The sequence below is a fragment of the Neopelma chrysocephalum genome, unplaced genomic scaffold (genome assembly GCF_003984885.1).
Source record: "Neopelma chrysocephalum unplaced genomic scaffold, ASM398488v2 Primary Assembly neopelma1_98, whole genome shotgun sequence".
NCBI lineage: Eukaryota > Metazoa > Chordata > Aves > Passeriformes > Pipridae > Neopelma > Neopelma chrysocephalum.
In genome coordinates, this window is record NW_020897761.1 from 1,963,939 (window position 1) to 1,987,010 (window position 23,072).

The following is a 23,072-nucleotide window of genomic DNA, read 5'->3' on the forward strand; positions in this document are numbered from 1 at the left end:
CGGCAGCGGCGGCGGGGCGGCGCTGAGGAGGCCCGAGGCGGGCCGAGGAGTGGCGGGGCGGGCGGGCGGGGGCCCATGTGCGGTGGCGGCGGACCCCCCCCGCCCCCCACTACCGACGCCCGTTCGCAGCCAGGCGCCGCCGAGGCGGCTCTGCGGGCGCGGAGCGAGCGCGGCCCCGGCCCGCCGGCGGCGGCAGGATGAAGTTCGCCGAGCACCTCGCGGCGCACATCACCCCCGAGTGGCGGAAGCAGTACATCCAGTATGAGGTACGGCCCCGCTCCCGGGGAGCCGTGCGGGGACCAGCCCGGGCTCTCCGCGGGGCTCCCCGGTGCCGCGGCGGTGCGGGGCGGTCCTACCCCGGCCGGGGGTACCCTGTCCTGGGGGGCTGTGTAGGGACTGCCGCTGGTCCCCCGTGTCTCCCCGGTGCCCCCCGTGCCCGGCGGTGCGGTGCGGTCCTACCCCCGCAGGGACGGGGAAGAGGCAGCGCGTGTGTCCATCGCGGCGGCTCCTGCTCTCGGCAGCCCTCGGGTGTCCGGTTAATTAATTTATTAATTAATTAGTCGCCGGCGGTAACCTTTCGGCCGGGGACAGAGGTCGGAGCACACGCGTGGTGCGGTGCCCGGCCCCGCGCACCCCCCGCAGCCCCGGCGGTGCTTCAGCACCAGCCGCGGTTCTCGGCCCCGGCGGCGCAGGAGCGGTGACTTTGAGAGGCTCCCGGCCTCCCAAGGGCGATCCCGCCGGGATGGGCAGATCCCAGCGCTCTCCCAGCCCTGCCGGGGGCCACAGGTACCCCTGCCGACTCCCCTGAGCGACCCGAAACAGGGCACCAAACCCCCGTCAACTCCTCTGAGCCACCCAAGGCGAGGCACCGAAGCCCCATCAAGTCCTGTGTTATCATTTTTAAATAAGGCTTTGCATCTTGCTGTTTCACACTCGAATCGGGGCGTTTATGGGCACTGTTTACACCAAGTTCTGCTGCATTAATCGTGAATTATCTCCAGAATACAGCGTTTCAGGCTTTATCACACCAGACTGCTAAAGGTCACGCTGATTGCTTCGTTTCAGATTTATCACACCGGTGCTTGGCTTGGGTTTAACTAGACGAAGCTGGAGGTGGTTATTTGTAGTAAAACCATTTCCTATTTCAGTGTTAGCAGTAGGAGTGGCAGGTGCCAGTGATGCCGGTCTCTTCCAGGAGTAATAATTAAATCTAGACAACGGAAAGCTGATTATAGGGCAGCTGTGATCAGCAAAACTTCTTGACTGATTGACTCAGTTAAAACCACGTAACATTTGTTATTGTTTGAAGGCCTGCGTTTTCTCCCTAGGACTGTAATGGCAATTTATTTATACTATCCCTTTTAATCTGCCTGCGTTTGCGAGGAAAGCCACATTTCTCTTAGCTTGCTTTGTTATAATGTTGAGCTTGAAAAGTTTATATTTGCCCTTCTCTCTTCCTTTGTTTTCCTTTACCTGACTGCAGAGGAACGGATGTTTAAATAAAAACTGCAGTTGAAATTGACTTTACGGCAATATTCTGATCTCTTTGAATTCTGTGGAGAACTAGATGGCCAAATAACACATCAGTCTTTGATGAGGAGGAAAGCCATTGTCTTGATAAAATGAAGAACCAGCTTAGCTCTGCGGCGTGTCTCCGATGGGTTATCCCTGTGAGAGTTGTCTTCTGTTCCTGGAAACAGAAAACTTGGATGTCTTACTAGGAGAAGGTTTAGAGGGGAAGGCAAGGGGGAAATAGAAGGGCAGAAGATCTGGCTGCACGCTGAGCAGACAGATGTGGAGAGAGGATAAGGAGACCCAGTGAACTACGACACCTTGATTAATGTGTGAACAACTCTACTGCTCATGAGCATCTCTTTTCATTATAGGAGGTTAATTTTCAGCTGTTTTAACTAGGGCAGTATTATTATGTCATTCTCCCTTCCCTCATCCCAGTTTAAAATGTAGATTTCAGTAAAAACTTCCTTCAAGTTGTTACTCTTTCTAATCTTAAGTAATCTCCTCCTTGGGCAGACAGCTTAATGTAGAGTGAACGAAAACAAAAACCTCACCCTCCTTTTTAGTAATAACTTTCAAACTCTTTGTTTGCCGTGTTGGAGCTGGCTGGATGTGAGTCAACCTCCTGCTCATGCATATTACAGTGATGGAATTATTTATTATTCAGTGACTGGTGGTCGTGTGGGTGCAGTGTGTAAAAGCCCAGTGCTACCTCAGTTTACTTGCTGATTATACCTGAGGCAAAAAGCATCCAGCCCTCCTTTGTCCAGAAAAATTCCAAGTTGTTGATGAGCAAACGTGAGGTTAAATGCTGCTTATGTTCCTTGTCTGCAATATTGCTTACAGAATGCATCATAGTAACACAGTAATAAATTGTCTATTTAGTAGCATTATACTGTTTCTTCATCTGACAATTTATATATTTTCCTTCTTAATTAAAACAGTAATCACTGTTTCAGACTGAGAGGTTTTCTTGGGTAGGCTTTTAACTCTGAAAAGATTGTTCTTGTTTCCAGGGACTTCCCATGTCAAGTTCAGAATCATAGAATTATATGCCTTATATTATTATATTGCCTTACTTAATGTCTACAGAAACCTATGTGGTGCTGGGGAAACAAATGATTAACCCCAAGCCTGCAGCAGAATATTTACCCCGAGTGCAGTGTTGTTTTGACACACAACTACTTTTTGCAGTGTTTTCACTCTGCCAAAAGCAGATGTGCTTTGCATGACAAATGCACCAGTAAAGCAACTCCCACTTGAGTCCAGCTTATCACAGCATTCATAGTCATAGAGTGTTTTGGGTTGGAGGGGACCTTAAAGAACATCTTGTTCCAACCTCCTGCCAGGGGCAGGGACCCCTTCCACTAAACCAGGTTGCTCCAAGCCCCATCCAGCCTGGCCTTGAACACTTCCAGGGATGGGGCAGCCACAGCTTCTCTGGGCAACCTGTGCCAGGGGCCTCACCACCCTCACAGTAAAGAATTTTTTCCTAATATCTAATCTAAATCTCCTATCAGTTTGAAGCCATTCCCCCTTGAAAGGACTAAAAGGTGATCTAGGAACTGCTTTCTTCGTGTCATTCGGTATCATAAAGCTTACATGTCCTCATCTTGTTTTTTCTACTCTGATATTTGTAGTTATTTCCATTGGAGAGCAGGTGACATGTGCAGTCAGAGAGCCCCAGAGCATGGCAGGGCCCAGGTAACTTGTGAGATCCTTTGATAGGATGCACGGTGAGCGTGCCTGCAGGGAGCTTTGCCAGTCAGACCAGGAGAGGGGTGTGATCTGTGGCTGATAGTGTCAGGAAGAAGAATGAGACTTGTGCTTTCAATACCTAAAAGTGTAACTTCACTTTCAGATGGTCTTTCAGAGTTGACACTCCTCAGAGTTCTTACCATTAACGTGATCTTTCCCTCCAAAAATATGTTTAAGTATTGTAGGTGTGCCTGTAGGAAGTATGGAAGTTGCCCAGTCTTAGGGCAGGTACTTGGTCAGGGGAAGAGCTTTAGAGAGAGAAAAATCCATTCATTTTCTTTAAACAGATGAAAAGAAGATACATTTTGCTAGATGTGGCTTAGATTCTTATCTAGCAACCATTGTTGTACATCTGCTTTTTGAGAGAGAGCACTTGGCTTACAGAAAAGAAGAAAAATGACAATGAATGCTGTTCTGTTTCATTCAGCATTTCCCAAAGACATTTACCATGACTGAGGCAATGTTAGCACGGGAGCTTTATCCAAACCTTGATTGACTTGATTTGACTTTGCATTCAAATTTCCATTCTAAAAATGCATGAAAACATGCAGATTGGATGTGTCACATTTACTATGAAAAATCCATCCATAGCTGATGGTTCTGGAAGCCTAAGTCAGTGCAAATGATGAGGAGGGCTTTATGTGAGGACCAGTGTCAATAATATACAATCCCAATGTAAAGGGGAATTTTTCCTGTTGGAATACTGAGTGTCATAACCCTGGAGGCTGTTGAGTTTAAAAACACGTATTGACAAATGCTTAACTTGTTGAAATGCGAAAGTTTCAGACAACTTTGGTCTTGATTTCAATGGCTGGCATCCAAAAACCTTCTAATTGTTAAAATCGATGTTTCATGTTTCTGTACCTGCTGCTTTCTCTGGGCAGAGAGCACAGCAGAGGGGGGCAGTGGTTTTGCACATGAGCTGGGGCAGCTGGCAGTGTGGAGCAGGCAGATTCTCACTGTGCAACAGGGCAGTGACCCCTGGATGTGCCCTCACCCTGGCAGCAGCAGGGAAAAGGTTTGCTCACCTTGTTTTAGGGAATCTGGCAGAGTTTTTTCTCCTATGAAGTGAGTAGCCTTTTCCTAGTGAGTTAAGTTATTGCTATGGTGCCCTGCTTCAGTGCTCTTCTTGCCTTAAAACCTAAAGTTTTGGACTATTCATTTACCCTTCAATTCCTTTGGTATAGAGAAAAAACATGAAAACAAACAAAATCCCATCTTTTTGTGTCAGACAACAGGATTCTCATTTCCCTGTAGTCAGTACTGAACAGATTCAGGTGATGAATTTCAGCTGATGCTTTTTTGCTGTGAATGTGCTTTGCTGCATTTAATGTTCATTTTTTGATGCAGTGACTGTATTGAGTTGCTAGTCCTCTGTTTATCCTCAAACCCTGCTGATCTCTTTACTCTCTTGTCCATCCTTGGAGTGCTTTTAGAAGGAGAACCTTGCTCCGTCTGTTCAGACTTCTAAACGTAAGTGTACGTCTGCACGTCCAGCTGATGGAACTCACTGGAGTTGTACAGTTGCCAGATGGCTGTTTTGTTGCAGTTAATCTGGCCTGAATTTGTTTATTTGCAGAAGTCTGGTGATATCTTTATAGAAAAAGTCCATACCACCTTTGAAATCACAGCAAGTGGGGAAGGAGGAGAATCAGAACAGTTATTACAGGTGCAAAGTTCATTGGATAGATGGGTAAAGGTGTAAGCAGGTGACCTCCCTCCCCTTTTAGGGACACCCCAGGATTTTAAATCCTTTTGCTGTTGGAGAAGAGAAGCAGGTTGCTGAGCTTTAGACACGTCTCTGACACACAACCTGCAGCAGGAAGTAGGTGGGGAAAAGGAAGCTGATAGCTGAGGTTGCTTGCTTGCCTTCAGAGTCTCTCTTCCAGAAACAGGCTTTCAGTTTTTGGGAAGTGGCCAATTCTGCTGTCAAACCCAGCTTCATGATAGGCAGTTCACACCCAGGCTTGCCACCTCCTGACACAAATCTGTTGTGCTATTTCACTATTTGTCCTTCGGGCTGTTAGCGGATGAGCTTAGAAGAGTTTTGAAAGACTCCTTTAAAACAGCAGGTTTTTTGAGCGTTTTAAGGTTTTTATCCTTGAATTTGTTCACTCTTAAGGTTTAATAGTTGCATTTTTAAGTGTTTTCTTTCTGCTTTTTTTTTGTATTTTGTTCTCTCATATCTATTTACACAAGTTCACTGTGGGTGCAAGGTGTATCAGTGGCACAATTTAAAGCACAGAAATAATAACCTGTTTTGTTTAGTTTGAGGGCAGAAAGAGTAATGCTTAAATGTTTGAAGTTGACAGTGATGGATAACTTTTGTAAACAATCAGTTCTAAAATTCTGTAATCTAGAGGACTAAATACTTTAGGTGTGAGGGAGCACCGAGGCTTTCACTTTCAGGTTATTGGTTCGCTTATATAGGTCAGGAAAGCAGTAACAAAATCTGCTGCTCTGCAGCTGCCAGATTGTAATATGTCAGTCTGCATGGGGAGAGGTCTGTGGGACGACTGACACCTTCAGCTTTCAAGATTGCTTAGTGCAGGACCATCAGTGTTGTCCTTTTTAATTTGTTTTTTTTTAAATGACTGATAAAACCAGAGATAGGAATTACGTTGAGTTTACCTCTGGGTGGGTTAAGAGGTGGAGTTGTTATTACAGTGACTTTCAATTTGCTGTCTCTCCTGGTTTGTTTATCTTATGCCATGTGGTTGTGGTTCATGGAAAAAGTTACAGGTGGGTGAGGATGACGAGTGGGGTGGAAAAGGAGGGAGAGTTTTTGACCACTTGATGTGCAGAGGCAGATCATGTGCTGCTGACCAGTGAGTCATGGGGGAAAGGGACTGAAGCAGCCAGTGTTCCTGAGGAATTTTAGGAAAGCACCGAGGGTAGAGAAGAGCTGTGCCACTGGAATGAGGATCATTCAGCAGCGGCTGGGTTGGGAAAACAATTATGCAAGTGACCTTTGTTGAGACCTCTGTGGACTCAGGAGCCAGACCTTTGAGAGATGCCAGAACTGCCGGTGTAACCAGCCACCTTGGGTATCTTGTGATAAACAGACATGTCCTTTAGACCTTGTATTTGCTTAACAGGATTGTAACCACCGTGTTACAACAGTGCTCAGTTTCCAGCTGCTGAGCTTGTGGTTTTTGCCTTGAGGGTATTGGAGTATTTGTCATTTAGGCTGGGAGGTTGTGACCTGGGGGACTATGACATGCAAGGTGGTAAATGCAGAGGTGCAGGATTATAGAAGTATGGGATATGTTGGGAACCAGGCAGAAGACACAGGAACTAAGATGACCTGAGTGAATTTTGTGTGTTAGATTTCTGTGGGCTCAGAAGTGAGGGAAAAAGATCTAGTTTTTACAATGGCAGAGAGTACTCAAATGCACTATGTGCATCAAGATATGAGGTGTGTGTAAACAAAGCACTTTTCATTAGGAATAGGTCCTTTCCGGTGGCTTCTAGTTCCAAAATTATGGCTCAAGTTATTCATGGAGTCCTAGAATGGTTTGGGTTGGAAAGGACCTTAAAGACTATCTCATTCCAACCCCTTGCCATGGGCAGGGACACCTTCCACCAGACCAGGTTGCTCCAAGCCCCGTCCAAACTGGCCTTGAACACCTCCAGGGATGGAGCAGCCACAGCTTCTCTGGGCAACCTGTGCCAGGGCCTCACCACCCTCACAGTAAAGAATTTTTTCCTAATATCTGCCCTCTGTCAGTTTGAATCCATTCCCCCCCTTATCCTATCGCTCCTTGCCCTTGTCCAAAGTCCCTCTCCAGCTCTTTTCAAGCCCCCTTAGGCACTGGAAGGGGGTTTAAGGTCTCCCTGGAGCCTTTTCTGCTCCAGACTGAACACCCTCAGCCCTCCCAGCCTGTCTCCAGAGCAGAGGTGCTCCAGCCCTCTGATCATCATTGTGACCCTCTCTTGGCATTGCTTCATTCCTTCACCCATTGATCTGAATTCAATTTATTTGTTGTGAGTGAGCAAATCTTTAATCTATGTCTGGAATAATACCAGCACCTTAACAGCTGTCTGAAAAGAGGAATTCCGAAAAGGAGCTGCAAGTGTTGAGGTTTCTGATGTGGTTCCTTCCTCTCTCCTGGCTCTGGTAACGGAAGGAGTTACTGCCAGGGATGCTCTGTGTGTAGCTGTAGGACACCCTTGTCTCCTGGACCTGCTGCTGCACTGCTCATCTCTTGGACCATCAGTCTGAGCGTGGGTGAGTGGTTCTTCTGTGGTCCTTGGGAGGCAGCTCGTGGTGCCTCCAGAACCTGAACACCTGGTTAATAATTCTGGCTGGTGTTAACGTTGTCCTTCAGATCCCACCTCGAGAGAAGGCCATCACCCTCGGTTCCCTAATCTCCTCCGTCATGTTGTCTTCAGCTTTTAGAATGTATGTGTGTTTCTCTGCTCCTATATAACAGTGGTAAGAAGTCCCTGAGGCTGCTTTTCCTCCATTTGCCTTGACAAACACCTTTGTGTCACGCAACACTTCAGGTTTTGTTGTTATTTCTTTGGGTTTTTTTAATGTAAAGCCTTTAACATCCTACCAGCTGGGAAACATTTTTCCAAAGGAAGTCGTTGAAAGGTACAGTTGGAATAAATTTTATAGATTAGTAAGATAACAGGCTTTAGACAAAGCAGTCAGTAAACATGAACCTGTTTCTTTTGTGAACAGAAATACGTGTGAGAGGGTTGACATCACGTACCAAAGCTTTCTGTGCCAGTCTGGATGATAAAAGGGCTTTAATTGATTTTTTTTTTCAAACAGTCATATCAAAACAATGTAATTTTTCTTTCCTTTTTAATACTAACTGTATTCCTTGTTCTCTCCCTCTCCCTTGCAGGCTTTGAAAGAGATGCTATATGCAGCTGTGGACCAGGCCCCTTCTATAGAAGGTAAGCAAATTGTAACCCAGAGTTGTGTTTTTCTTGGCATTGGGCGCTGGACACGTAGCCCTGCTACTTTTCTGTCCTCAGTCCTCCTAAATTGGTAAACTTCATATACTGATGGGCAAATGCCTGGCCTTTCACAGCCTGCATGCTATTTTTGATTGTTAGAACTCTTTGTCCTCAGTCATTGGGACAATAAATGTCTTTGTATAGTTTGAGACTTCAACAGCTTGATTCCTCTTGCTTATAAGGGCATTCAGTGGTGGAAGTACTTTGTCCATGGCTTGAGAATAGACCTTTGTTTTCCTATGACAACCAGCCACTCTGGGAGGTAGCTGTGCTAGAGACACACTGGTTCCTGGTTTGTTACTGGTGATTTGAACTGGAAGGGTCTCCTCCTTTCGTTGTGTGTCCTCCCTGAATGCTGTGCTGCCTCTCGTATGTGGACATGAGTATATCTGCTTGTTTGCATGTCTTTATTGCCACTGACTTATCTAGATTATTTTAGTACAGTGATTGGTTTTAAGCTCATTGCATTTTGAATACTGTGTTGAATTAAGGGATGATCTGTGCAAAATTGGAGCCCTTTACTTTCTGTATCTTTTTTCCTTTTGTTGTCTTTCAAGTACTGAAGAGTTTTTTGCCTCTGCTTCTCTCCTTACTTTCTTGCCCTTCCTGTGGATTTCCAACTGTTTTATAACCTCTTTACCTTTATTATTTTCACTTTGAGTGCAGTGCAGTGGTAATTTCACTAATCTCTAAATGTGGCTCTGGGCTTATTGCATATTTATAGAGCAGAAGAACAACTGCTGCTCATGATATAGTCAGTTGTCTAACATCAGTAATGCTGGTCACTCTTCAGTTTGCTTGTTAACTACTTTCCTTGTGTTGATTAGAACTGGGAAATGAGGTGTGACAGTTAAAATAACATGGAATATTTTTTTTAATTAAACTCTACTTGCTCTTTGATTAGAATTTTAAAATAAAAGCTGCAATAGTTAATAGACTAAGAGGGTGTGTGTGGGATGGAACAGTCTGTCTTTGTACTCTTCAGAGGTGCAATCCAAGCTGAAGACTTCATAGAAGCAATGCTAAGACAGGTATAATCTTTAGTTTTAACCTGACACTTAGTTGCTTGCTCAACTCACCCTGATAATTTTGTTAAATCACTCACACTTTTCTCTAAAGTGCAGGTCCTAGAACTACTTTTTTAAAGGTTATGGTCCTAGAATCCAAAATACATGTGTTACCTTAGGAAAACTCATCAGCAATACACTGGCAATAGAGGAAAATCTCACTTTATTATTTTGAGGGGCAAAATTGCCTAAAAATCACCCACAAATCTTTCCAAAAACATAAAACCAGTTTTTGATCTAAGAGGAACTCTAAAGTGTTTTGTGTAGACCAAACTGACTATATTAACTTTTAAAGACAACTTCCTAATTTTATTGAAAATCCAGCATTATTTGTGTGGAAGATTGGAGCAATTACAAGACTTTTTTCTCCTCTCTTCTGTCCATTGGTTTATTATTGACAATGTGAGCAATGGTGTCTGTGCTAATAAAGTTTTGTAGTCAAATGTTGGAATGTGACTTACTGGGTTTTGCTTGGGGATACCTAGGATTTCAAGGTAGGCCCGCATTGATAAAGGGTTATAATTCAGCATTTTGATTTTATTATTTTCAATGCTTGTGATATAGTGATGTTCTCTAATTTGCTGTTATGTTTGGGTGTAAACATATTTGGCAAAGCAAGAGAATGTGAAAAGTAAGATGGTAAAATATTATATGTATGCTCTTTTAAGTGCTGTAGGAGTTTTAACTTGTGCTTCTTCCTCTTTTGATGCTTTAAAAACCTTAAAAAAAGGAAAGCAATGACTTAAGACAGTTTTCATCAGTAGGACAGTGTTCTGTTCATTTTGGGGGGAATTGGGTCTTTTCCTCTGTGCTGTAGAGAACAAAGCAATCCAAACTTTTTTGAACCACTCATATTTAACTCTGTCTGCCTGACCTGCCCTTAAGTGGAGAGCTGTTATACTAATTCCTTCACCGTTTGTGTTGGAAATGGATCAAGACCATTTCTCCATCCCTGTTGCTTACCTCCTTCTCCTTTAAGGCCGTCTGCCTTTGTTCATAGAAGCTTTAGGCCAGGTTTAGTGTGTGACTGCACACAGACTGTGCCCAAAACACAGCTGAATTCCCTGTCAGAGGAGATGGAGCAAGTTCCTTGAACTTTGGGAGGGAATGTAGCAGCTATTGTCAGGGGCTGGCTGTTGGCCTGCATGGTATCAGTTTAATATGGATTTTGCAATGGATACTTCTGTGTTATTTTGAGCTTAGCACAGAAAGTAGAGGGCTGTGCTACTGAAACCCAGCTACCCAGTGTGAGCCTAATGTAATCTCATTTTAGACTGGTCTAACTAAAATCCATTTTCTAATTGATCTAGTTGATCACAGGCACGCTGCAGACCTGCATGGTTGGCTTTGATTTACCTTACATGAATTGTAAAGCTAATCTTAATATAATGGACTGTGAAGAAGAGGGAGTTTTGTATAGCAAAGCTGAGGCTATTCCTGGCTCTTATTCTGCTCAGCTGGATGTGTAATCTGGGACTTGCGGATGAATTTCTTAGATTTCTGCTGCAGGCTACTTACTATGTCAGCCAGTAAAATTTGTGTACATGGATAAAGGCTTTGTATGGCTTAGAAGTATGCTGAAACTATTTTGGAAACTCTTTAAAACAACAACAAAAGAAGCGCTACCCAACCGAGGTGTGTTGTAAGTAGTAGGCAAGGCAGGTAATAGGTGAACCATCCATCCTGGATAGCTTTCATTTGGTTTGTATTTAGGAATCTCCTGCTTGTGGTTGGGGAAACGAAACTAAATTCAGAATGGCTCTTAAGCTCTACAAGGGATGGTCCTTTTGCTACCTTAGTGGGCAAAGTGCTGCTGGGAAGAGGATCTTGGCTCTAAATTGTGCAATTTATTATGCACTTCTATGGTGACCCTTCTCATTGTGCTACATTGAATCATACCTATGTCCATCTGCTTTTCCCTACATTCAGCTATTAAATAGACTGTGATGTTAACAAAAGCCTTGCAGATGTGGATAAGCAAAACCTACCAAGGCTGTATGATAGCAGGAGTTTTTTTTATAGCTGCCCCCTGACACTATTGCAAGGTGCTGTGGCCCCCCTTGTCTTTCACGAGAGTTATTCCAGACTGTAGCATGCCTTTATTGGCAGTTCCTACCTGTACACATAGATTTCTTTAATCTGTTCAAAGATACATTTTTTCCCCCATCTGTCTACTTTGTAATGACAGTATTTATATGCCAGTGTTACTCCTCCAGATGCTCATCATCTTTTTACAAGGCGTTCCCCCGATGAAACCTGCACCTGCACACCTGCGCAACATCTGCACCGAATTAGTGTTTAGTCTGTTAATTCAATCCTGTACACATCACTGCAAAAAGTATCAAATGCAGCTCGATTCCCAGCTGTACTTGCTTGGATTTCTGGAGAGTTCTTTGAAGCGTGTTTGCTTGGTTAGCTGTTTGTTATGCGCTGTTTACTGTTACGGGACCAATGAGGATGATTTGATGCCGCTTCCACGATGTTATTCACGCCTCCTGAGTCCTCATGGCACGGCAGGAAGGGCCTGCATGCAAGTGTGCCAGGCACCCTTTCCTTGACCCTGAGATACCTTTAGGAGGAATCTGTGACAATGTAGAGGCAAAAACCCAGCATAGCTCTGTTTTCCTCCGAGGCAGAATATGCAGTATTGCAAAAGCGTGAAATACTGACCTCTCTGGGAGCATGTTGATTTTTGTTGTTGTTGTTGTTTTTTTTGCATTCCTTGTCCTCCCACTGCTTCCTGTCCCACTTGTCACCTAAGTAAAAGAGGTTACTGGACCACTCTTGCTCAGAGTCCTCCCGATTATTCCACTTGGTGAGCAGATGTGTCGGCATCTCCCCAAGCTCCTTACGATGCACCTCTTCTCAGCTGCAGCGGAGATGAAAGTGCAGCTCTAAATTATTCATTCTGATTATCTGCTCGAATGGACAGGGTCCACTCTAAATATTATTTCCTAGAATATTTGCCTTTCAGATATTGAAATTTAACCTCCTGTTAATAGTTGCATAAACAAACGTTGTTGTTGTAATATCAGGTGGTACAAGAGCGTTCTGTTGTATCCTCTTATTATAGAGATTACTTATTCCTCTTAACCCCAATCCTGAATTCCAGTGGCACCTTTTAAATGAGGATCACGCTGATTGTGTGGGGGGTGGAATGGTGTAACTGTTGTAGGAGTGGGGAGTACTGGTGCTTTAGGGTAGAATTCAAACCCAAATGTAAGAGGTGATGTTAAAATAATATTTGATTGGTAAGGGAAAAGCTTTAGTGGTAATGGAGATCCTCTGCTGGTACGTGCAATCTGTGTGGTCACCTATTTACTTGTGATGGATTAGAAAAGCAAGAGGTGCAAGTTTGGGACATCCAGAGAGTGCCAGCACTGGCAGTGTATCCTGTGTGATTCCACCCTAGTTTCTGCTTTCATTTGTAATGTACTTGCCATGTTAACTGGCAGCTACAAATCTCTAGTTCGGATTTATTTGTGTTACTGAATAAATAAAATAGGATTCTTTAGGGTGATAAATAATCTTGGTGAATAAGCAGGGTGTGGGAAATCACATTTTTTTTTTCCAGAGGAAGTTATGAGCCTGACAGTTTTTGTTATACACAGACATGCTTGGTGGGGTTGATCAAAGGCTTATGGTTTGTCTGTGTATATGCACGTCTTCTTTTTATTTCAAAATAAACATTTATTTCCAATTGCACAATCTTACTGTGTAGGGGGTTGAGGTTTTGTTTACATGGGAATGCTTAAGGCTTAAAGGAGCCTTCAACAGAACTACTGCACATCAGGAGCAGCCACGAGCAGATTAATGCTTTGTCTTTATTTCACAATGTTGTTGCACACCCATAAAGGGTATGGGGATTGGTGTCCTACACCTCAGATGCTCTGCAGGCTGTAATTCAGTCCAGAGGCCTCTGTAACTAGTTTGTAAACTCGAAAAAAAATATATATAATCCCATGACAATCCTCTTCTCAGTCAGAGACCTGATGCCAGGTATTGGATTAGCTGTAGAAAAATAGGTTATTGGGCTTGTGGAAAACGTTAGCTTCCAGAGAGTGCAAACAGTGGACAGGAGGAGAACTTGGCTGAGTAGCAGCATTTAGAGAAGGAGATGATGTCTGGTTTCTCTTCCCCTGGGGCAATAAAATTTGCAAGGTAAACAGTGCATATGGTTGGAGTAGGGTGCAGAGTAGTGTTAGAGAACAGCTGGATGTTCACTAAAATATTTGGAGCACAGATGCCTGTATGAAAATGTGATGTACTGTGTGTTCATGTAAAAGTCATGTTGCTGTCAAAAGCAGTTCAGTGCTCTTAGCAAGTCAGCCCAGAGACCGACTGGGGTGTGCTTTGTACCACCCCAGGCCACTTTCTGTGCCCTCAGGGTAGTGCAGACCCACCTACACTGTTGCTACAGTACCTTCCTCGAAGGCACTGAGCACTGAGTGACTGAATTCTGCTTAACCAGTAATTAGTGTAACGTGGATGTGGAATGAAGGTCAGATTAGGTACAGAGCTGGAGTCACAGAATAGAATCACAGGGTGGTTTGGGTTGGAAGGGGCCTTTAAAGCTCGTCTAGTGCAACCCCCCTGCCCTGGGCAGGGACACCTTCCACTAGACCAGGTTGCTCCAAGCCCTGTCCAACCTGGCCTTGGACACTTCCAGGGATGGGGCAGCCACAGCTTCTCTGGGCAACCTGTTCCAGGGCCTCACCACCCTCACAGTAAAGAATTTTTTTCTAATATCTAGTCTAAACCTCCTCTCTTTCAGTTTAAATCCATTACTCCTTGCTCTAACACAACAGGCCCTGCATGGAGAGCTGGAGTGATGAGTACTGATTGGGAGTAACTTGTTGATCGTGGAGACAACTGGCCAATACAAGTTTTGATGTTATTACTGTCTCATAGACCACAGGTTCTCAGGTTGTGGCCTAAGAGTACATTCAGGAACTGGTGTGCTCAGGGTCCTGGCTTGCCTGTGGGTGCTGGTTCCTGTGAGCTGCACTTTCATTTATTTTTGGGGTTTTTTTTGTGGCTGTGAACCCTTTCAGTTCTTAAAAATCACTTGCTCCAGAAGGTCTGTGGGAGAATACCCCTGGAGCTAATGGGAGCTTCCCTGGGGCTCTGGGGGTGGTGTGAGGCCATGCAGGGTAACCAAGAAGGTTGTGGAGGTAGGTGGTTTAGCAGGTTGATTGGGTAGATCACTGTTTCTTTCTGCAGGAAGCTTGTGATTGCAGTCGGTGGGAATGCTGCACTTCCTCACCCTTTCCGTTTGCCCTGTGGCCAGCTCGTGGCTGATACACCCACCACTTCATCTGTGTGCACATGCTGGGAAGCCCCAATTGCTGCTGAGCAAGCCTTTTGCCTTTTCCTCTGTTTGCTGGAGTGTTCTGGGTAACTTCCTCAGCAGCTCAAATTGCTTTAAGGCACTCACATTGTGTGAAGAACTCGAGTCCTAAGGGTACCAGAGAGTACAGACTGAAGGCTTAGGAGTGGGCAGTTAATTGAATCAGAATCTCCTGAGTTGGAAGGGACCCACAAGGATCATCAAAGTCGAATTCCTGGCCCTGCACAGAACAGCCCCAAGAATCCCGCCATGTGCCTGAGGGCGTTGTCCAAATGCTTTGTGAACTCTGCCAGATTTTGTGCTGTGACCACTGCCCTGAGGAGCCTGTTCCAGTGCCCAACCACCCTCTGGGTGAAGAACCTTTGCCTAATATCCAACCTAACCTCCCCTGACACAGCTTCATGCCATTCCTTGGGTTCTATTGCTGGTCGTCAGAGAGTAGAGATCAGTGCCTGCCCCTTTGATTCCCCTCGTGAGGAAGTTGTGGACTGTGATGAGTCACCTCTTTTCCAGGCTGAATAAACCAAGTGACCTCAGCCACTCCTCATATGGCTTCCCCTCTAGGCCCTCCACTGTTGCTTTGTAATGTCCTTTTTTTCTTCACTTAAGCATTCTTCGGTAATGAGTACTAAGAACTGTTAAACCCGGGATGATCCAAGAGCTGGGTGTAGCTCAGGAGGTAACGGTGGAAGCTGGACCTGATAGTCAAGGCTGGCACATATGAAGGGTTTGCACCTAGAGGCAGGTTTTTGGCACGTCTGCAAATCTACTGTGGAAGGGCTGCAGATGATTCTTTAATGGCTTGTGTAGGGTAACAGCGACATCAGAAATGCTCAGCTGTGCCTTTCTCTTTTCTCTTTTCCCTCCTGCCTTTGCTTTCCCCTACATTAAAATGCCAGTCTGTTGCCTTTTTAGTGGTTAGAGGAATTAACAGTGCTTGTAATTTAACTGGAGCGTGCCAGGTCTCATGTTAATGGTCAAAACTTAAGGATTGGAAAGGAGAAGGTTGGCAAAGCTGGAAGATTGACAGCCAGCTGTGCCTTCATCAAAGTACTCCTGAGACAGCAGTGAGACATCAAACAGTCCAGTGGCTGTAGACATGAAGAGCACTGCACATGTATATATAAGAGGCCAGTATTTATTGCTTTGTTTCAAAAAAAAACAACCCCTGTACTAGACATCTTAACAGCAAGATTTAGTGTGTGTGTCAGAGGCTGCCTCTGGCTTTATAGTCATTCCTCTGGTGCTGTGTTTGATATAGGGAATGTGAGTTATTAGGCAATTAAGATTTTTGGATGAGACTGGAGCTACTTGGTGAATAATGCAATATGAATTAAGTTTGATTGGTTTCTCTCTTTAAAAATGCATGCTGTGGGCAAGGGAAGGAGCAGAGTGTCTATGGAAGGGAACCTCATTCTTCTACATCAGAGCTGCTTGTAAGTTGCCTGAGGAAAATGGCCAAGCTGCCAATGCCCAAGGAGTGGTGGCATCTCTGTGTGATGTGGTGGAGGAGCAAAAGCTTCTCCTAGAGTGGTCCTTTAAGCTGTGTTCTCTTCATGTGCTGTAAGGCCTCACCGTGCAGTGGCAATTGCAGTGGTGGTCTCTCCACACGAGAAGGTCCCTCTTTTGAAGTAATTTTACAATTAGCAACAATGTGGTGAAATGTGTCTTTTTCCTGATTCCTGAAGTAAAAATGAAAGCTAGTTGCCTATCTCACCGGTGGTGGTTTTTTTTTTACAGTGTATCTATAGCCTTGCAGCTTGACCCCCTCTAAGTAAAAGTAGCTAATGACTTAATTTTAAAATGTAATTGTGCTTTTTGTAGATACATAACATTTGATTTTAGCTACAGTGTAAAACTGCAAAATTACAGTGTCTTAGTTTTACAAAGCCACACTTTAAATGAATTTTAAATATATATATTATTTCATTTATTATGTGGCCATGTAGTTAATGTATTTTAGATTGGTTTATGCTGCTTTTGTACAGTGTGGGAACCTTTTTATCCTGAATTACTACAGCCTAAATGTAAAAGTCTGATCCTATGGTTCAGTTCCTCTGTGAACTGAGAAGGGGAAAACCATGGAGAGGTATAAAGGATATTTTACTAATAAGTGGTATGACAGGAGTACCTAAAGCTCCTTAGCTGTAGGGCAGTAGCACTGTGAGTCAGAGTTGTGTACGTCCAGCTAAAAATAACAAAGAAAACTGCATTAAAATACACAAATTTACTGTTTAAAGTAGTTTTTGCTCTGTCCAAGACGGTGACTGGCATCACAGTGGGCACAGACACCACTGGGATGGTGCAAAGCTGGTTTGTGGGCACTGACTCTTCTTGCATTGTGTATTCAGCAGCTCAACTTCCCCTCTGCAAGGGGGAAGCCTTGTTTATCTCCTAGGAGATGGAAAACCAATTTCTTCTTCTTGATGAGAAGCTGACAGGCTATTTGACTTAACAAGAGAGGCAATGCAGTGATTGGGAAGAGGGGAATTGCATGCCATAACATACCGATATAAATGCAATTTATTTTGCATGTGCTGTATAGCCCCGGGCACACATTTTAGGGGGGGTGAGAATTTCTTGCGTGCTGGAATATGAGCTCTAAACAGAAAAAAAGAGGCAAATTTGGCATCCAGACTGTGTTTATAACCCTGGTTTTATTTTTACTGTAATTGCTTTGCATGCTTTTATAAATGCTCCTAATGTCTTTGTGGGGCAAAGTGCAGAGAGGCTGAGGAGATCGGCTCGGGTGAGCTGTTAACTCGGGATCTATCTTGTCCCACAGTTGCAGACTTGTTCTGACATGTGGCCAAGGCTGATATTCTGGAATTGCCTTGCTAGGATCCCGTCCCCACGCAGCTCTGCTGAGACGGAGACTTCAGTGCCAGCCTGTCTGGTTGTCAGTCCTGTAATGGGTCAGTTATAGGGGGAAAATGGGCACTGTTGGTCTAAACCCCCATTTTTATTTTCATCCTCTCCTCTTGTAGCTGATCATTTATTTGAGTTTGTTATTAATTTCTGTATGTTTTTGGTTCTTAATTTCTGCATGGTCTGTATGTCAGAGCACCAGCAGCATAGACCATGTTGTTGCTAACAGTGAACCCAGGGATGCTTTTTAAAGGCAAGTCCCTTATGGGCACAGCTGTAGGAGTGAGTCACAGGCAAGGCAGTAAAATGAGGTAATAATGACCAGAATTGGCTGATGGACCTATAAGGTGAAATCTATAAATAGCTGAATGGGATTTGGCTTGTACTTCACTGTTTTCCTGTGATTTTTTTCTTCCCTAATGAGAGGTAGCAGTTAGAAAGCACAGATAAATAATCTGAAAGCCTGATATAGCATTCCATGTAGTTCATAGTTTTTTGTATATGTCAAATGGTCCTTGAGCTCTGCAGCAGTCCAAGGCAAGAGTTCAATATCTCCCCTGCCCAGCCCCAGGAGAACACACTTCTCCATTAAAAGTCTGGGTCAAGGCTTGATTCTGCTTGGACCCTGATGAACACATCTCTTGGAAGTTTCATGAGCTTGTGAAGCCTTCAAGAGATTGCAGTAGAGACAAGAAAGCTTCCCAGTAGAGACATGAAAGCTTCCCAGAGAGGGTGAAGGAAAGGGAAAAAATCTTTTGCTTGTCTGATCAAACTGGATTAAATCAATGCTCACAGGTGATGATTGTGTATATAGGGGCTGCATTTGTGGGTTTGGGGTGCTGTAGGTGATACTGTTGATGAACAGCATTCATTTATGGTGTAGGATTAATTAATAGAACATCAATAAGACTTGTTTATTGAAACTTCAGGTTTCAGAGGATAAGTCAGTAAAATGTGGATTGTGAATGAAATTTGGAGCAGTTGAAGGCAGAGAGGGTAGAGACAGGATGCTGAGCTTGTAAGGCTCGCCACACCTGATCAGCCCCATCTGCTGTGTTGATCCTGCTGTAAGGTGACTGCTGGTTCTGGTCAGCACTTCAGATCCTGCAGATACCCCATGTATCAGGTGTGAGCTTCAGCAATATATCAGCAACGGGGAGCCTGCCACAGCTTTACTGCTGTTCTCTTCAGCAGATGTTGTGTCTGTGGTGAGGCCTTGGAAAGGGAAGGACTGGGAAGGACAGTGAAGGGAGAAGTGGAGGGTTCATCTGTGTGCAGCCAACCTGCCAGAGCTGGTCAGGGCTTGGCCCCAGCGCCCGGAGCAGAACTTGCCAGGCTGCTCCTGGCGCCTGGCTCACGTTTCCTTGTACATGTGGACACTGTTCTCCCCCACCTGGTGCCTTTGGCTCTGGTGTTAGCTGCACCCATGTCTTCTTAGGCAGGAAGATTAGTTTGCTACTGTCAGTGCTTAATAGGACTTTGAGCTAAAGGCTCCAAAAGTACTTACAAAAGAACTTTCAAATCTTCCCCTCCTGTTTTAGAGATCCAAATGCAGCTCAGCTAGAATTGGTCTGTACCAATTTCCCTTTCAGTTTCTTCTGCTTTTTCAGGCAGCTCCTACAGATTCAATTCCGGCTTTTGTTCCCAGTGGATGGAGCGGGGTTGATGTGGCTGGATGCTAATGCAGTGTTCTAGATGGAGCAGATGTGCACCCGCTCGCTTTCCGGCGAGGAGGAATCCAGCCCTGGAAGGTGCCTGAGCTGGGCTTGGACTTGCCTAAGCACAAATCCGAGTAATGAATTAGTCATCAGGCAGGGAATTCATTTCCCCGGGGACATGGAGAGGGAGGCTGGTACAGCCCAACTGTCAGTCAGGAATTGCTGATGCAGGAACTCTGGCCAGCTGAGAAGGTTCCCCCCACTCTTGCTGATATATTCAGGCTTGGATGCCAAATCCTTTAGTTTGGTATTTCAGTAGTAACACAAATCCTTCATAGGGTGTGTGCTTAAAGGCTTCGGTCTCTTTACCTAACCTACATAAATGTGTTAACTGGATATTTTGAATCTAAAGGCCACAGACCGTAATTGTTGCAACTTTGCAGTGTTGTGAGGCAATTTTATTGAATCCTTTTTACGTGGTGAGCAGGGTATGCCAGAGGGTTTTACCGTCTCCGTCAGTTTTGGGAGTGATTTTGTTGTTATTGAGGTATATGGGTCACAGTGGGGTGAGTTTGGGAAGAGATGTTTCTGCTCCATCACCTTCTTACGACCTTGGCTGCAATTCTCTTTTCGTTTTGGTATTTTTCCTCTCTTGTTAGCATTCAACAGTAGCATGTGGCTCATGGTGGCTGGTCTCATGTGTGATAATTATTTTCTGAGAAGTTTGGAAGCTTTATCTATCAAGTAAGGAAGAGAAATTACACCATTGTGTGCTCTTCTGTACATAATTAGTTCAACGTCTGTTTGAGATTTTCACTTGCATGCACTGTTTTACTCTTTCAGAGTGGATAACAAAGGCTTGTGTTGTTATTCTTTTCCTGATTTATGAATTTCCCCAGCATAACTTCCACCTGTGCTGATCCTTTGGAGAGTTGCTGTTATGGCTCTTAGCCAAACTCTCAATTTTTCTGTTACCTTTGCTGGACAAACACCATGTGCAGTAGCAGATAATTGAGTGATTCTCTGCTGTAGCAAGGGGAAGTGCCACAAGAACTTCAAGACTATGGTCGATACTGTGGACTTTTGAATTTTTTTTTCTTTAAATACAGAGTAACAATGCAAAAACCTTCCAAATTCTGGCTTCCAGTTTACCTTAACTTTCTAGTACCCAAAGGGCTTGATTTTTATTAATTCCTATACTGAATTGTGCTGGAAGTGCAAAATTAAAATATTGCAGGGGGATTTATTCTGTATATTGCAAGAAGAGGGGATTTACGTGAAACTTTTTATATTTGCACTCTTTCCTCTGAATATTTTGCAGTTACTTCAGCAAGATCATGTTGGAGTTTGAAAATAGTTTTTGGCAAAGTGTAGTCTGGAGAATGGAAGTGTTCAGTTTCTGGTGCTGTAATGCTGCTGTATCATCCCTTTATACCAATTACAGGACATACACTTAAAATAATCTAAATCTAAAAAAAAGAGAGAGAGAGAGGGGAAGAAGTTTAAATATAGTGTTAAATACCACAACTTCCTTAAGTTCTCTTGCAAATATCCATCAGACCTTGCAGTCCTCACGTGGTTCTGCTGTTGTGAGGTTTTTAAACAGAGGAAGTAAAGCCCAAACCTCTCAGAATACTAACTGATTTCAGTACAGGTTTTCATCTTCTAGGAGTAGAGGAGTAGCTTGTTACTGTAATGTGAAGAGGTGGTATTATTTTAATTAATTGTTTTTTTCAGATGAAAATATTTAGCTCCCATGCATGGGAGAAAACTGCCTCTGTGTGTTCTCTTCCCATTCTTGTGTTTACTTTTTCCAGCCCTTTGGCCAGGCTAAGGCAATACATCTTGTACTGCTTGAGAACTGGTGTTGTCTCATTCTCTGGTTTTCAGTTTTAAGTTTGTTTACAGCAATTAACAGAAACAAGGAAGTGTCATGTGCAATGCTTAGTTGCTTGAGTGTTGTGTGTGCTCAGAGTGGACAACTTCTCTATTTAAAGTGTTGGATACAAGATTTGGTTTGGGTCATTGTTCTGTGTTTAACCTCACATTGATGGTATTTTTTAATACTTAGTCCTGCTTCTGTTTTCTTAGTTAGACCCCAACTCTGCTGTGTCAGAAGCGAGTGCAGCTCCTTTGCACTTGGATTATGCAGCACTAATTCTTTCTGTTTTGCATAACGTTGCTGTGATCTTCATTTGAAAGTTGATTTATCTTGATATTCAGTTTCCCGTGTTGGAGGGTGACAAGAGGTTATTTGAACTGAAAACAAAGGCTCAAGTGTCTATTTGAAATCTAAACAAAGCAGGGAGTGTGCCACCCGAGAGCCAGTTCATTGTGTTTTATTCGGTGCTGGTTCCCAGTTGGGTTGCAAAGCCTGTGGCTGTTTCTGAGAAGAGGCAGGAGAGACCTTAAATTCATCTTCCGGGCTTTCCTTCAGTGCGTGGGAGAAAAATTATCTGCTCAGATCCTAATAAAAAGTGGCCTATTTAATAAGCACGCTGTACATCTATTTATTTGCAAATATTCTTGATCTGTAATTAAGGAAGTGCTGCTTGGTGCTCACTTCCAGGCTGGGGAGGCTGCAGGGATGTGACTGACTGAGGCTGTGACGGCTCCGTGCATCCGTCTGTTTAAAACAAGCAGTTTTGCAGCTGATCAAAGCAGGAGGATTATGCTGCTGCTGCGGAATTAAACTGGTGAGGAGGGGATAAATGGCAGCTCTGAAGCAGGCCTACCTGAACCGACAGGCTTTGTTGTCAACAGGATAATGGGAATAATTTGTTATTTCGTTTTGGGGGTTTTTTTTGGTATTTTTGGTTTGTTTTTTTTCAACAGAGATGTTGTTCCTTCTCTTGGAATATTTACTATTATATTTCAAAGCCCGAGGAACTGGGTTACTTCTGATGGAAAGCTGTATTGCACACAGTTCCATAAGCAGGGCAAAGTTTGCCTTCACCAAGCTGTAAGAAATACAGGGCATCCTCTGTGGATGTGGGTTTTCACAACACTTTTCATATCAAGAAAAGAGGGATTTTGGTTTGCACACATGTATGAACAGTCTGAATGTAAAACCTGCATGAAGACTGTGATATCTGTCTTATTAAGCAGCATATTTATCCCAGAAGTGGATATATATATATTTTATATATATATAATATATAGAAAACTAGCAACGTGTTAGGTTTTCCAGTTGCCTTTTGTGCTCTAGGTAAGCAGTCAGGTTGTGTCTTCTCTCCCCATGTATTTGTGCCTTTTTAATTCACCAGATACTCTCACCTACATGGCATTTATTTAGGTAGCTCTATTTCAAAGGCAGTCTTTTAGCTTTCTCTTTAATACTGCTTTTTATTCATCCAAAGTATATGTCTATGCATAGTAAGTACTTGATATCAGCCAATATAATCTTCTTAATATAAAAAGAAACAGCGTTTAGAACAACTGGGGTTTTTTTCACATGTTCTGCACTTAAGCATTTAAAATTATTTTGAAAAACCTAATTTTGCCAGGTTGAATTGAAGTTCATGCAAGTCTTAAAGTTTCAGTGGCCTGTTAAATAATAAAATAAATAAATGAATAGCACAAACTTTCATCTAGTGGTTTTGGAATTCAGTCTGTGGAAATGCTGCTTGTCCAGCATTTTGTCCAAAATTCCTTGCCCAGGAAGAGCCAGTGGAAGAACTAAAACAGTTGCTATTAGCTGTGGCCTCCTTTTTGTGCACAGTGAGGTTCTTGTCTCTCCTCTTTCATTGTTGTTTTATTTCAAGTTAGAAAACCAGTAAAAAGTCAGGCTTCCCTGTTAAATCAAGAGTAGAAATACGTCAACGTGTCTACTACAATCTGTTTCCAGTTATTGCTCCTGTCAAATTGGTTACATTCACAAAG

The 23,072-nt window shown here is 43.7% G+C and overlaps 1 protein-coding gene across 1 annotated transcript in view; it reads left to right on the plus strand.

Annotated features, from left to right (window-relative positions):
• The first annotated feature begins 104 nt into the window (after positions 1 to 104).
• XPR1 (xenotropic and polytropic retrovirus receptor 1) overlaps positions 105 to 23,072 on the plus strand; it is a 106,647-nt gene continuing 83,679 nt past the window's right edge. The window contains exons 1-2 of the mRNA XM_027694584.1: positions 105 to 266; positions 8,133 to 8,184. Of these exons, the coding sequence (XP_027550385.1) occupies positions 198 to 266; positions 8,133 to 8,184 (121 nt within the window). The 5' untranslated portion in view covers positions 105 to 197. The remainder of the gene's footprint in view (positions 267 to 8,132; positions 8,185 to 23,072) is intronic.